The following is a 15616-nucleotide window of genomic DNA, read 5'->3' as shown; positions in this document are numbered from 1 at the left end:
TCGATTCAAAGATAGGGCCATGGGTTTTGGGGTGGGTGAGGTTTGAGGGTGGGATTTCGGGGTGGAGGGGTTGGTCCGGTTGGGTGGGGCTGGGCTGTCGGGAAGAAGGTGTGGGTGGGTGGGGGAAAAAGGAGAGAGAAAGAAAAGCATCCGTGGGGGAGGTGGTCTGTGCTGCAGTGGCCGGAGTGGAAGTAGGAGTGGAGGAATGGCCTGTAGTGGTGGGTTGGGCGCTGGCAGCCGTCAGACGGAGGGAGGAGGGGTGGTTGGCAGTGGGGTCAGGGAAGGAGGGGCTGAGTGGATTGGGGGATTGAGTTTTTTTTTTTTTTATTATTGATGTTGACTTGAATAACCGGTTGCAGGTAAACTCAGTCCATTATGGGCGAAGATTTCATAGGAGGAAGCTGAGCCACCAACGTACTGTTCGAATTCTACCATTATCAGTCTCAAAGATTTCATTACCAAAAACGACGAGATCAAGGTAGGAAAAATCAAGAGTTTGATCTGCGTTCCTATTTGATCCGTATTTTCCGGGCACTTGCTGTTAACAAAAGTTTCCCAAAACTGAAGCTGTTAAGCGAGACTTACATTTTCATGCACTCCTTATTTCTTCTTACTTGAAATTACTCTTTTATTGGTCGGGTCCAATTTTATTTCGTTATTGTCTTTAATTACCATGTTTTTTTAATCACATTTACTCCTATTTTGAACTATGTATCAATGTACGTTGTATGTTGCCCTGAGTTACATGTTTACTACCATCTTTGTCTTAATGAATTAAGTTCTCTAGTTTTCATCATCTGATCATCTTTTCTCGCCTTCTATATATGTATCAATGTATGTGCTTGATGCCTTTATCTTAATGCGTGCTGACATCTTTTTATTTAGCATCTTACGCAGCTCGTTGGCTTATCTATCAGTCTACATTCTTTCTGCATCTAGCTACAATATTTTGAAATTGAAATTAAAAAAAAAAAAAAAAAAAAAAAAAACCAATATCAATGTGTTTCTCATTATCACAATAAATCAATGTATACAATATTTATAGTCCAAGAATCCTACCCTAATCAGGTTACAATAAGATAATACTTCACCAAGATAATAATATCTAAAAGATAAGATTATGAGTAGAGATAATATTATCCAATATTATCCTAATACCCCCTCATTGCAGACTCCCATATCAATCAAGCTAGTCTTTGAGGCCACCAACAATGCCGCTGAATATGAAGCATGCATTTTGGGTCTACAAGAAGCAATATCCCTAGACATTTAGAAGCTTCGAGTTTATGGTGATTCCTCCTTAATAATCAACAAAATATCCGGGAAATGGAAAGTTCACAGTGAAAGTCTTGCTCTTTTCCAGGAATATCTCAAACAATTGACCAAACAAATCCCTGAAATCGAATTTATTTATCTTCCCAGAGATGAGAATCAATTTGCTGATGCACTAGCTTGACTAGCATCAAGATAAAAATGAAAATTTCTTATCAATAGCCTTGAAGTGCACTGACTATCACACCCATTAAACCCACAAGGACTGAACAACTACAAAAATGCTCAATATCTGCAAAATAAAACGGAGCAGCATATTATGATAAGATACATTAATTGATTAACATATCCTCCTCAAACAGCAAATATATATGGTGGGCAGACGCTGCTTTTGGTGACTGATTCTCATGAAGAACAGCACCGCGATAGATATTTTAATTTTGCTTCAAGTTCATTAATTGGCAGGGTTGCATCTCCATTGTGCATTGTCTCAATTTCTGCAAGGAAACTATAGGTTATTTGTTTGATTGTTTCATATATTTTGATTCTGAATTTTTCGACTCAGAAAAGTTAGTTGCGTTTAACTAGAACTTAATCCCTTCCACCAGTCTCATATAATTCAGAAGTCCACCAAAGGATCAATTATTAGCAGTTACATACACAGCAGGAATATAACAAAGCAGTTAGTAGATATTAGGAGGGATAAGATTGAGCTAACCTGAAAGAGGAAAGTTTGCCTGATAGACATGGTAAACAAGAGACATAAGAGCATACTGAAAGAGGTCCAATCTGTTCATGGCTCTGATTGATACCAGGTTCTATTTGCAAAAAAGTTTCGAGTATAGAAGTTTCTGAAACAATCAGTTTTGGCTAATTTTAATAGTCTTCTTAGCAACTTGGTCGTTATTAATTGCTCAGTGGCAGAGTATTATTTGACTTGACTTGATTTTCAGTATTTCAGTAGTTTTATAATGCAACAGGGTTTGGGTGACCAAGTGGGCAGGTGTGCTAGTGAGTATGTGAACTGTGTAAGCTACTCCAAAGTCTGAAGTCAAACTATGTAGGTATTATCGAAATATTAAACAAGTTAGACTATTGGCTCTGTATTTATTTAGAGCACTTGTTTAACATATCAGTTTAAGGGTCTGTTCGACATTAACTTTTACAGTGTTTTTAGCTAGTGCTTTGACTAGCTATTAATCTGAATAATAATTTTTTGCAAAGTAAGTTTTGTATATGCTATTGATGTCGATTGAAGGGATAATTTTACAAAAACTTGATTATGTACTCCGAGCTTTGACCACAATAGTGCAAGTCTATGTTTTGTGTTTCTTGCGTTAGGTTTTCAAAGGTACAAATAGTAGTACATAATTCGGTAATTCCCCAAACAAGTCCTATAATCTTTGCTTTCAATCGCTCAAACAAATTTTGATAATTGTACTTGGGTTTAAATTATAAAAATTGAATGTGGTGGACTTTGGGTTTCTTTTTGTTGGAACTACCAAATAAATTTCAAAGCTAAAATCAAAGGTAATTAAAGGTAAACATATATTTTTTTTTATGTAAAGAGAGTTGCAAGCGACAAGACAATAACTGATGTATACTGATTTAATCCCTGTACCTAGATATCACCCTCTAAGAGTTTAACCAACTAAACTAATTGCCATTCACAATTAAAGGTAAATATACATGGTAAATATTTTTAACTAGGAGTCAACCCAGAGGATGATGCACTGCAGTACACTGTACCCTAGCAAACTAGTGCTCTAACGGAACTTGAGCGGATGGTGTTCCACGCAATAAGGCAAGACTCCAGGGGAGAACTACATCGGCTTAGTTTCTGTCAATGTAGGCAACGAGCCAATGATAATATCGTCTTCCTGAGGGTCACCAAATGCTAAATGGCCATCACTGGCCGTGTCGGTCTCGGGGATGGCAACTTGGGATGGCGAGTAGTAGTCTTGAAGTGCACTGAATATCCACTCCACGAAAGCCATGAGGAGTGCACAACAACAAAAATCCACAATCTCTGCAAAATCAAACGGAGCAGCATATTATGATAAGATACATTAACATATCCTCCTCAAACAGCAAATATATATGATGGGCAGACGCTGCTTTTGGTGGCTGATTCTCAAAAAGGACAACACAGTGACAGATATCTTGGTTTTGCGTCATGTTCATTGGTAGGTTTGCACAATCATCGTGCATTATCTCAATTTCTGTCAGGAAACTATAGGTTGTTTGTTTCATATATTTTAATTCTGAATTTTGCAACTCAGAAAAGTTGCGTTTAACTAGAACTTAATATAATCCCTTCCACCAGGCCCATATAATTCAGAAGTCGACCAAAGGATCAACTCTTAGCAGTTACATACACAGCAGGAATATAACAAAGCAGTCAGAGTGCAGTTAGTAGATATAAGGAGGGGTAAGATTGAGCTAACCTGAAACTGAAAGAGCAAAGTTTATCGGATAGAGATGGTAAACAAGAGACATAAAAGCATACTTCAAGATTTGCAATATGTCCAATCTGTTCATGATTCTGATTAATACCAGGTTCTATTTGCAAAAAAGTTTGTGTAAAGAAGTTTCTGAAACAATCAGTTTTGGCTAATTTTAATAGTCTTCTTAGAAACTTGGTCGTTATTAATTGCTCAGTGGCAGAGCATTATTTGACTTGACTTGATTTTCAGTATCTAAATAGTTTTATAGTGCAACAGGGTTTGGATGACCATGTGGGCATGTGCTAATGTGAATATGTGAACTGTGTAAGCTGCTCCAAAGTCTGAAGTCAAACTATGTAGGTATCATTTAAATAAGTTAGAATTGACTCTATTTATTTAGAGTACTTGTTTAACATATCAGTTTAAGGGTCTGTTCGACAGTGTTTTTAGCTAGCGCTTTGACTAGCTAGTAATCTGAATAGTGATTATTTGCAATGTAAGTGCTGTATGCCTGTATATGTTATTGATGTCGATTGAAGGGATAAAGAGGCCCGTACTCAAGCTCTATTGGGTGACGGATACTAGGAGTTACAAGAATGACAGATTGACAGCTATAATTTATGTATTAGAATTATCTAGTATAACTGATAAGTTTAGCCAAGATTGAAAATCATCAGACCGAGAAATTAGCATTAAGATTAAATGCCATAACAATGGAGCATAAAAATTACAAGGCTACAAGCTTTGCATTGAGACACACAAAATTCTTTCAAATTTTTTTTCTTTGATCTAACTTTTCGAAGGGGAATTAAATCATCCAACTCTGATTTATTTGAACTAAGTGGTGAAATGATTAGGAAAGTAATGTACACCATCCCTAGGCCGGGGCTGCTTGATCCTCTCTATGACTCGACTCACGCAAGAGATTTCCTGATGCTAGAATATTCGATGTAACATTCCAAGTCACTGTCAAGTATCAACAAAGATGTGAATAATGAGCCACATTAATTTGTTTCAATAGGAATCTGTGAAAACTGATTAGTGCATGACAAATATGTCAAATATCCAAAGCTAAGGAGTAAGAAACTTAGGTGAAAGATAAGGAGGCCTTACTTCAAGCTTGAGTAATTCTCCTCCTTTCAGCGGTATGAAACCGAGTAGGCCTAACTATATTAGCAGGACGGCAGCCATAACTACCTCCTGGTGCCTTGAATGTGAATTTCTTGGGCGTGTTGACAGTTCTATAGGAAGTGCCTGCTTGTCCCACATCGATTTAGAAAGCACTTCTTGAATGAGCTTGATCTAGCCCAGTCGTTCAGACTTCAGACCATGCAGCAAGCACCCCACCTCGACAACAATCTTCAATTTGTTGGTTGAAGGGAGTTCCTGGATTCAAGTCTACAGCAGTGAGGCTTTTCTTACAACAATGCGGCATGTTTCCTTCAGATTTTGAGCAATCTCCTTGATGTGTTGCTTGGCCTCCTATCCTAGTCCTTGTGACCTCCTTTAATGCCCATGTCCACCCCAACTTCCACCCTGGTGCTCGAATTCTACGATGCTTTTAGAAGTTGTAGATTGTAACTACAGCCTGCTGGTAATACATATCATACATCAGTACATCACAATTCACAAGAGTGTCGTCAAAAATCAATCCCCCCCCACACACGTTGTAACAAACATAATAAATAATTCTTGACGGAGGGAGTTCATCATTTGTTCTCATAGATTAGGATTTAGGATGAGTCAAAACAATTATGTACCATGTGATTATGTGAAACACTCATTAATTACTTACAACATAACCATCAGGAGTCCAGTTTGTAACATTCTGATTGATAGTGATTTTACCAATTAGCTTCTGCAATAACCAATGAATATTTTGACACAAGTTAAAGTAAGTATACTTAATTGACTAATTCAAGCTACCATTTATGAACATGGAGCTAGGAGAAGAAGGGTAACGAGGACATTGCACTACAGGAAACTGAAATCATAAGCAAACCCATTTCATGTAATCTTTGCCTCTTTGGAGCTAAAATGGGTTACTTATATTCCCAATCACAAATGCGACAATTCACTAAACAAAGCTGAAATCAAACGCAAACCCAGTTCATTAAATCATCAAATTTAAAATGGGCATCAAAATTTATCGATCAAAACAGACAAAATTCATCAAATTAAACACACCCAATTCATGAAATTCCAAGAAAAACTTGACAAAATTGAGGAGAGAGAAAGAGGGAATGCATACATCGTCGAATAGAAGGGAAGGAATGAGAATGACGAAGAACAGGCCAAAAGTAGAAGCAATTGACAGCCCAAAGCCAAGGAAGAAGCAAAAATCCAAACTTGTAAAAGCGGCGAGCGTATACAACCGATTCTTCCTCAGAAAGTCCAATTGGACCGTCGATCGTCGGCCAACGAGGTCTCCTAATTGCCGTTGAATTGGCTGAGATGTTGGGATTTTGGAGAGGAAGAAGAGTTGATTCTCCTGAGACTGATGATGATGAACCCCCTTCCCCTGATCTCTCCATTTTTCTTTTTTGCCTTACACCAATATCTAATTACTATAATACTGTATTTATATTGCTGTGAATCAGAATACTGAATAGGTAAAAATAATGCGTCCCATTCGTAAACCTTTCACATACGTTATACGCAGTATACTAGTATTAGCGTACATGGTTAGCTGGCAATGCTCATTGGATGTAAGGGGGAGTATAGTGCTTTGGATATACTAACACAGGTGTGGATGTAAGAAAAATGTCAAAAAATGAGTAATAAAGATATAGCTAGAATAGGTGAAATAAATTCACTTGAATTATGGTGGATTCATTTTAATGCGATTTATTAAACTATCAATATAATTTATATAAAAATAAAGATTATGATTGTCAAAGACGCTCATTGAAGATTTGCTTAAAAAAAAAAAGACGTCATTGAAGATTTGCCTAAAAAAAACAAAGACGTTCATTGAAAATTTGCTTAAAAAAAATAGATGTTCATCGGATATTGCATAAAAGACAAATGAGAGAAATACGAAAAGAGGAAGAGGAAGAGAAAGTAAGTGAAAATGTATAACGGGATGGAGTAAGGTAATAAAGAGCTTTGTGTATAAACTAAAATTGATCGCTAAACCATGCTCCCCTTTTTACCGGGTAACGCTTCCTTTTTGACATGTATGTACGAACTTGCCCTCTTTATAAAATGGCCCCCTATAGTCCCCTTTCACTTTAATTTCATTATTAGATTCCCTTATACTTTACCATGTGCAACTGTACCTCACCGACCTCACCACAAAGACGCCGTAATTCAAAATATTTTTAAAAATTATGTTATATTTCTTCACAGCTATCGAACGATAGACGACAACAACCTTGCAACACCGAAGCATTTGTCGGAGCATATGGTACGTCATCTAAAGTTTTTTTTTTTTTTAAGAAACGCTTGGAAATTTTGGATCTCCAAGGGGGAAACGCTTGGAATTTTCTGATCCCCTTAGCCCTTGGAAGAAACGCTTGGAATTTTCGGATCTTCCAAGGGGATCCGAAAATTCTAGGTGTTTCTTCCTTGGAATTCCAAAATTTCCAAGCATTTTATTATTATTATTACCTTTCCCTTTTTAACCAAACGTAATACCTCGTCTTGGTGGTTGTTAATGTAGATCTAGTGGTGTGTGGATGTGTTCTAGGTTTTTTTTTACAAAAAAAAAATTGAATTTTATTGATTTTATAATAGAAAAGTGTGTGAATGTTATTTTTTTATCAGAAAGTGATGAAAGAGTGGAGTAAAATATGAAAGATGAAAGGTGATTTGTATATTTTATAAGAAGGGTAAATAAGTGTATTCAAATTAAAATGGGACCGCTACCTAGTAAAAAGGGAGCGATGTTTAAACATCCAAAACGTAAAGCGAATTGAACTTTTATAATTGAGGGATATTTGACTTTTTATAATAAAACAATAGTTGAATGAATGATACCAGCATAAAAAATATCTATAAATGTCCATATACCCTTAGACATTTAAATAAACAAAGGTCGCAAAATGGTTGATTGAACTTTTTTCCCCTAATTCTTATATTGTCATTGATAAAGAAAAGGAAGTGTTTCATGTTCTTAAGCCATCACACTTACTTTGGGCATATGAATGATTTTAACCTTCAAAAACTTATTACTAAAATCAAACACTTGCATTACACAAGCACAAGTATGCAGAAAGGAGTAAAAATATTATAAAGGAGAGAAAATAGTAATCAAATACACTTGTGATATTGATGAGTACACATGCATGGTAAATATAAAAAAAGGGAATATATTAGATATTGAAAGCGAATTGTGAGAAGAGGCTTTCAAACTAAGAACATACTACGATAAACTTTGCATTTCATTTTATATAGTTCAGCTTGTGATTACATTCAAATAGGTCTTCGACCCTCACCTAATAGTTTGTTTACAAATTTCCTTTGTGCCAAAAATACCAAAGGATTAATTGGAACAAGAATCAGAAAGGAATAACTTGTAGATACTTTGCTAAAGATGCAAAAGCTCGATGCCAGGGCACAAATGCCTTTGATCTACTATACTGGTACGCCGGAAGAGCATTGCATCCCAGCTATCAACAAAGCAACCATTTTTCTTCATATGGAAACTCGGTTGTCCTGTACAAATAAACATGCTCCATCTTCGTGTTTTTCCTCTCTAAAGGCTGCTCAACTCAAGTACTCAACTCATTGCGCAAGATACAAGAACCAATCCAATCAACAAAGCAGGATTTTTGTGAACATGAAACTTTCCACCATTGGGCACACAAGTGAATTGGGATTCCAACTATCCAGACTGAGATTTTTCCTTTAGCTTAGCTCGAGCGAAAAATACCCCAGCTATAAGACCTACATATCGAGAAGGCAGAAAGAACTCGTCAACAAGTTAGAAAAACATAATTGCTACATCGTTTTCTAAGGGGAGTCTCCTTACCAAATAGAATGCTAGTAGAATTCTGCAAGCTGGTAGGAACATGGAACAAAACTATTCCAGCAACCGAGAGAGGAATTTTATTGAGAGAACCAACAAGACTGTAAATTGCAGCAACATCAACCATTAAGCAAAAACCATTAAAATCATTTAGCCTGTAATTTATTCTCATGGTCATTCAAAGAAAGCTTCAGAATACTATATTGATTGTGAAGCACAAGGTTTCATGAAAGAACATAATAAGACTCATAAGGAAACTATCATGTATGTTCCTAATTTTTTCTTGTTCTAAACGATCCTTCCACCTCTAAGCAACATTGACTTATCCTGGTATAGAAGTTACGAGTACTGTTAAAAGCTTAATAGATTGGTCTCCAATGAGAAAATATGAAGAATGCAGCCTACCTGTATGTGGTAGCCCCTGTTTGATGTAGAAACCACATAGAAGTGAAGCTGATAGCCAGACCGAGAAATCCACTTAGTGTCATAACCAACCAAAAACTCGGCAACTTCAGAAGCGGGCTGTCAGTAACATCCAAAGAAGAGTTAGAACCACAACAAAACAGTGCCCCTTCTACAGGGACTCTTACGAAATGAAAAATTACAGATGATCATACACTAATTAATTCAGAAGCTGACTATATAGAGAGTATATATGCCAACAGATCCAGATTTAATTTGAAGGGAGGAAAACAAAACTGACATAAAATCGTCAGCATATACATTGCATAGGCAATAGACAACTCACGTTTCATATAAATAGTCCACCTCCTTGAATATGAAAATAAGCAGGACACCCAAAGGGATTGAGAGAGTGTTATTTAACAAGACCATCGTAAACTCATTCAAATTTCCTGATCGAGTGACTTGCTTTGCTGTGTCCATGACACGCCGTAATGTCAACTGTAACAAAGCACAAATGAATGCTTAATTGATACCCAAATTTTGACAAAAGCATTGAGCATAACACCCAAAATATGCTGGGCAAAGTAGAAGCATTAATGAGGTGCAGTGACCAGCATTATTCACTATATTTCAGCTACAAATGTTGTACAAGACATACATATAATGAGAATATATACACTAAGAGGAGCAATATTTGAGTGGCGCAGGTGGAGTCATTTTAAAAACTAACAACTACTTCGTACTTGTTCTAGGGCAATCTTGACTCTTGACATGAGCCGTGTCACCATGTGCATGAACTATGAGAACACATAGTTTGTCACTTTGTTGACTTCCCTTCAACAACTTTGGTAGTTGAAACGATGTCATCAATGATAGAGCACGAGTTCTCTATTATGGCCCAAATTTTGACGAATATATTGGCATAACTCCCAACAAATGAAGTAAAACAAAAAAAGCTTTATTGAGTAGCAGCAGCCAGGGTTATTCACTAGACTGCAACTACAAAAGAAATGGCACAAGATGAAAAATAGCCTACTGGCCCAGGTGAAGTCAATTCTAGAGTTTACAGCCAATTGTCCCTTGACAGTCTTGATATGAGGAATGTGTAAGCAAAATGTGGGTCAAACCAAAAGAAAAATTATTTTATGCTCTACAAAATATGGATCATTTTGTCTGGAGAGTAGCAGAATTCCCAAGGTTTATGCTTACAGTTCTTCATTACAACCTTTTAAAAAGCTCTACATTGATTTATGCAAAAAGCTTCAAGTTCTATAGAAAAAATCATTTTCCCTCACCATAAGCATCTATATCATAATTTGCTACTTAAGACTGCTGGAAAGAAGGCGTTTATAAGAAGCTGTGACATTGAAAACAAGCAAAGGCAAATTTTTTTATTTTTGGGTGAATTATCAGAATGCCACTATAAGGATAAGGTGTAATAAATGAACCAAACAAAAATTGGAAAAGAAGATGATTTCTAGAGAGATAATAAGACATTACTTGTATATCCACAATGAAATGCACCACAAGCAAATTGTGAAATAACAATGATATTGAACTCACAGAATATGAAGCAGTTAGAAAACAGTTGATAAATTGCCATGTATAACCAACAGCGTTGAAGGTTAAATCAGTGATTCCTCCACAAATGGCTGAAATAATCTGCAGAAAGACAAACGCTTAATCTCCAAAAGCACAGCACACATTAAAATCTAAAGTGTACAAGATAAAATAACTAAAATAACAAGATATCAATTGGTATTATGTAGTATAAAGTAATGTTAATCAACCCTAAATCCATTTGTAAAAGCTAATTAGCTGAGCAATATGTTACACAGACACATCCAAACACCTTGCACACTTCGAACACAAACAGAGGGAGATCCATGGTCTCTGCCTCTCTGGACAAGAAAGGTATCCCTATTCTCATTTTTCTACTGCAATGTTTATGGAGTAAGGGTTGAATTCATTGAGTATTCAACTTCCGGAACTCCGAGTGCGTTCGTGAACGTGTTCAAGACGGAGGCGTAGTGACCCTCCTACAAGCTTGAACACCTTTGCAGGAAATGATTCAGTTCCAGAGCCAAAGATCGTTTTGAAATCTCGCATTGAAAATCCTTTTTTTTTTAATTTCTTTAATTCGAGTGGAACAGAACAAAGGATGTCGAGTCAAGAGCATCCTCTGTAAGGGCAACGTGTATAGAGTTTATTAATCCTCATCACACTTGAGTTTCCTAGCCCTCTACCACTCTAAAGAGGCCTCAATTGCTGGTTTATCCAACTTGACCACAATCATGCGCCATGGCAAAAACTAATAAACCACAGAAGATAAGAGTAGGCAGAGAGAAATTGAAACTACAAGTTCCAAATTAGAGCTTTACAATAACACTATATGATTCATATAAATCTCAAAACTTTAGAAGATGTATCAGGAGCTAATTTGACTGAATGATAAACCAAATATGTTCGGGATATGATTAAATCTACTTAGAAGAACACATAACAAGGCCAGGAATCTCAGCAGAAAGGAATGATAGTTTGCCAAAAAAAGTTAAAAATAATGATTGAATTTCAAAATGTACAGAAAAATAGAAGCTGAACAAATTTTCAGATTTGAGATATACCATCAAAAATAGAGCAGCCCAGACTCTATTATCATGATGTTTCTGGAAGAGATACATCTCACCAACTGCAGTCATTACATTGGTGACATTCTTGAGGACTGTAACCATCGCAACATTAATGTATCTCAAGCTGCAATAAGACAGTTTTCAACTTGAAGATGGGGAAATGCATTGTATTCTGTCACTGACTAAAGGAAATTGCTTTTTACTCACCTGAACATGCTTGTAATGAGCATCCCAACAAAGATAATGTTCACAGGTATCCAAACCTTAATTAGCTTCCATGTTAGCGGCTCTGTAGTTACAACACCCAAAATGGACAATGCAGACACGATAAGTACAGAAACAAAATTCTGCAACGAAAACCAAAAAACCATAAGCTTTTGCAGAGAAATATGCAAAGTCACTGCTTTGAATCTACTATAAATTCATAAATGAGATCTCCCAAGCTTATAAAGATGGCTAGTTAACGAACTAATAGGAGCACAAAAATAAATAAAATTACCTGGTACAGCATTAAAGATATACCGGCATTGAAGTCATAGCTGGACAAGACAAGTTTATTAATGAGTATCATGCTGCAGGACGAAATGCAGTAAGCTGCCCCAGACAGTAAGGCCTGGTTAGGTATCTTAACCGATCTGCTAGTCCGCAAAGCTTTATCTTTTTCTCTTCCCAAGATACCATTTTCCACATCATTTTCATTGTCAGAAGGCCTTGTAGACAAAAATGGCCTGGCATAAGAATAAACACAGAATTGACAGTTTAGTTCAGAGATACTTCAGGCTTAAAGCTAAAAGAGCTTGGAGATGTCTTCACTGAAATTCATTAAAAACTACTAAAACTCTTGGAATCCAATGTAGAACTGTAGAAGATGAGGAATATTAGATAAGATAGATGAACCAAAAAAAAATAAAGGGAGAGTTAGAAAAATGATCACTGTAGACAGAAACATATTAATGCAGGTTTCTGCTTAGTTGATAAGAGAATAACTCATTTTCTCAACATTCAAGATTCATAGAATATTCATGACACATGCAATTTACCAAGTATAACAAGATGTCCACAGATGGCAAAAAAGGCTAAGGACCGTAAGGTCATGTATTTCAAACCCTTCTCTCCCTCTAACCTCACTCCAAGATAAAGACCGACACTGGCAATAGAATGAAGAAGGTATGCTTCTGTGGTGACTACTAGCTTGGCCCATATTTCTAGGTTTGAAAATTATCTTTCGACAGGACCAGAGAGCGGTTCAACAGTTTCATAATCGAGGGCCACAAGGAGATTATCTAGAGTTTGGGTTGACTCAGTTCTGTCATCTGAATTACAGAAGTTTATACCAAAGTTTTCTACCCAAATCTCCCAATGAATACTCTTTTGTGATTGACCGCCCTTTGGGCACTTATGATTCTAATCAAAAAAAATTAATGACTAGTAAATCCATCATCATAGCTATGCCAGCCTGGTAATAGTAACAAAATCTTTTGGTTTCTATAAATAAATTGCACTTAAGAGTATGAGTTCCTGCAACCAGGGCCCAGGGGACGAAACTAAAAAGGCTGCTTACAATATTGCAAAGAAGAAAATTGTAAACAAAGATCATCCAATCAATGGAAACAGGATTAATCAAGTCAAAGCCATAAACCCTGATGTGAAAGAGCTGGAGAATCACTACTCATGATTTATCTTTGCAGTGTTACTGAATCCAGATATCTGGAAACACGAAGAATTTGGTTTGTCAGGCCAGATAAGGGTTTCATTCTTGGCAAAAAAAATCAAGGACTTGCTAAATTGATTATCAACCAAACTTAAACCTTCACCAACAAAGCATAGAAATTGAAAGAAAGTCTCAAAGGGCACCTTATCAATCCCCCCCTGCCCCCCCCCCCCCCAAACACTGTCCGGCCCCTTAGAAGGCTTAATCTTTGGCCCCTTCATGATGAAGTCGGACGAAAGGGTGAAATCAAATTATTAATCATTATCTCAAACTCTATTTTCACAAGCAATCAACAAAAACGACCATTTCTATAAGCAACTTCAAGTAACTCAAACAGTTAATCACAAGATATCATAATCCATTGTTCCAAAGCCAAATACAACAGTAAAATTGTGACAAAATCCTACCCACTAAAGCAGTTAAAACAAAAGCTGAACAACAAAATGTTTCTCAATAACTACCCTTCAATCATACAATTGCATCAATTAAAAACCTTCCTACAATTAATCAAAACCTAAAAAGGAAATAAAGGACAGTCCACAAATTGAATTACAGAAACAACACAAATTATAATCAATAATTTCCAAAAGAACTCAACAAAACAAGGAAAGAAAAATTACCCAGAACCCATTTGGGCCAAAAAAAAGCTCAAAGCTGCTTATATAGAAGGGAAATCCAACATGCCCACAAAAGTTTGAATCTTGCAAATGAAAACCCAGAATTATATCAGCTAAAACAAGTCAGTACATTTGCAAATTTCCACTGAGAAACACTATTTCTAAGGAATTAACAACAAATCCTTCAAAACTAGGCTAGATTTGAGAGAAAATTAAGAACCAGACTACAATTTGGGGCATAAAGATTGAATTTTGAGTTGGGTTTCCTTTATGAGTTGGAAGGTTTGAACATAGGAAGAAGAAGAAAGTGATGAGAAGAAAGTGATGAGAAGAAAGAAGATGTATTTAAAATTGGAATTTGGTTGTCAAGTGTTTGATAATTTTATGCGGGGAAAAGGTCCAATGATGGGTTGGTCAATAAGCATTTGTTGGCATTGAATTTGAATAATAATATGAAAATAATTAAAATTTGCTTGGGAAATGAAAAGAGTCCAAAAGAGTGTGAATTGTGATTGCTTCCTACCACTTTTGCATGTTGAAGTTTGTCTAGATTTAGGCCTTGCTCAAATATCTCCTCCCATGGAGAAAAGTTCTTCGCATTTTGATTTCCCCTAAAGTATAAAGGAATTGTTTAATAGCAATAATTATAGTAGCAATAAATACTTCTAGTGTACTAGTTAGTAGTCAATGCAAATTAATTCGATATTTCGATTAGGTAGTCCATAATTTGAGCCATTCGCATCATTCATTCAATTGTATTTACTAGTATATGTTATTTTTTATTTTATTTTTTTTTACAGGAATAATTACTAGTATATGTTGTACTTATTGTTATGTTGCATTTTTTATTTTTAATCGGCATTTAAGTTTACGTAGATGTTATGTTGTTTAAAATTCTAAAAAAAATGGTAAAATTAACTACAATTAGTTGAGTTGTAAGATGAGATGTGATGTAGAATGATTGAATTATATTTTGTTTACATGTACTTGTTACCAAATTACATTTGTAGATTATTTATATACTCCATAGTAATTTGTTGATGATAAATTTTGAAATAAACTTTGTATGTGGTTGTGGTTGTGACTGTGGCTATGGGTATGGCTATGGCTACTGCTACTGGTTAGTAATTTGTTAAAGGACGATTTGTTTTTTAAAATGGTGAATATACTAATGCAAAATGATGATCCCATTGTACTAGTGTAGACCAAATTGTAAAACGTCAAATTTATGGGGTAACAAAGCTAAACTTTGACTAATTAAAATACTCGTGTAGCCTCCAACAAAATTTTTACTATAACTTACAACCTAGGTTGCACAAGAAGAAGTACATATGAGACTTGTATGTGATACGCTAGTTTAAAAATAGAGGATATGGATTTGGTTAATTAATACTTAAAATATGTGTTTTTTTATTGTTTTTTTTTTTTTTGACCAACACTTAATATATGTTTTAAGAAGAAGATTTTATGATATTTGATAAATTTTAGTTTGTTATTCAAATGAAATGAAAAAAATAAATAAATCGAATACTCATAAGGATAATGTGCGTATGGCGTGTCCG

At 35.7% G+C, this 15616-nt stretch overlaps 2 protein-coding genes and 1 long non-coding RNA gene across 5 annotated transcripts; all 3 read right to left on the bottom strand.

Annotated features, from left to right (window-relative positions):
- Nucleotides 1-964: 964 nt before the first annotated feature.
- Nucleotides 965-2102, bottom strand: LOC110695149. The gene is made up of 2 exons (XR_002506028.1): nt 1991-2102; nt 965-1564 (listed from the first exon to the last, which is right to left on the bottom strand). It is a non-coding gene; the product is annotated as an uncharacterized LOC110695149 (long non-coding RNA).
- Nucleotides 2103-4701: 2599 nt separating this feature from the next.
- Nucleotides 4702-6293, bottom strand: LOC110695148 (probable gamma-secretase subunit PEN-2). Its single transcript, XM_021872370.1, has 2 exons — nt 5971-6293; nt 4702-5310 (listed from the first exon to the last, which is right to left on the bottom strand). The coding sequence occupies exons 1-2, from the start codon at nt 6251-6253 to the stop codon at nt 5270-5272; spliced, it is 324 nt and encodes a 107-aa protein (XP_021728062.1). The 5' UTR covers nt 6254-6293; the 3' UTR covers nt 4702-5269.
- A 1716-nt stretch (nt 6294-8009) lies between these two features.
- Nucleotides 8010-14675, bottom strand: LOC110695144 (GDP-mannose transporter GONST1-like). 3 transcript variants are annotated; one of them, XM_021872365.1, is made up of 10 exons: nt 14578-14675; nt 14058-14137; nt 12226-12454; nt 11934-12073; nt 11721-11850; nt 10660-10758; nt 9440-9594; nt 9097-9213; nt 8695-8792; nt 8010-8609 (listed from the first exon to the last, which is right to left on the bottom strand). In XM_021872365.1, exons 2-10 carry the CDS (start codon nt 14066-14068, stop codon nt 8548-8550), a joined length of 1041 nt encoding a protein of 346 aa, XP_021728057.1. In that variant the 5' UTR covers nt 14069-14137; nt 14578-14675; the 3' UTR covers nt 8010-8547. The 3 variants fall into 3 exon arrangements, with proteins under 3 accessions (XP_021728057.1, XP_021728059.1, XP_021728058.1); XM_021872367.1 differs by lacking the exons at nt 14058-14137; nt 14578-14675 and having other exon boundaries at nt 11934-12015; nt 12226-12316; XM_021872366.1 differs by lacking the exons at nt 8010-8609; nt 8695-8792; nt 14578-14675 and adding an exon at nt 8874-9018 and having other exon boundaries at nt 14058-14570.
- Between the last annotated feature and the right edge of the window lie 941 nt (nt 14676-15616).

This window comes from Chenopodium quinoa, unplaced genomic scaffold, assembly GCF_001683475.1.
Source record: "Chenopodium quinoa cultivar QQ74 unplaced genomic scaffold, ASM168347v1, whole genome shotgun sequence".
NCBI lineage: Eukaryota > Viridiplantae > Streptophyta > Magnoliopsida > Caryophyllales > Amaranthaceae > Chenopodium > Chenopodium quinoa.
The sequence above is the reverse complement of the archived record's forward strand: the minus strand, read 5'-3'. Positions and strand labels throughout refer to the sequence as shown.

What these genes read in the sequence shown, in the direction of transcription:
- LOC110695148 (XM_021872370.1), bottom strand. Translation starts at nt 6,253, where the DNA reads ATGGAGAGATCAGGGGAAGGGGGTTCATCATCATCAGTCTCAGGAGAA. An exon ending in CTTCCCTTCTATTCGACGAT is followed by an intron (nt 5,311 to 5,970) that starts GTATGCATTCCC and finishes ATGTATTACCAG; the next exon opens with CAGGCTGTAGTTACAATCTA.
- LOC110695144 (XM_021872365.1), bottom strand. An exon ending in GGGCTGCTCTATTTTTGATG is followed by an intron (nt 10,759 to 11,720) that starts GTATATCTCAAA and finishes GTCTTTCTGCAG; the next exon opens with ATTATTTCAGCCATTTGTGG. An exon ending in ACAGGGGCTACCACATACAG is followed by an intron (nt 8,793 to 9,096) that starts GTAGGCTGCATT and finishes TGCAATTTACAG; the next exon opens with TCTTGTTGGTTCTCTCAATA.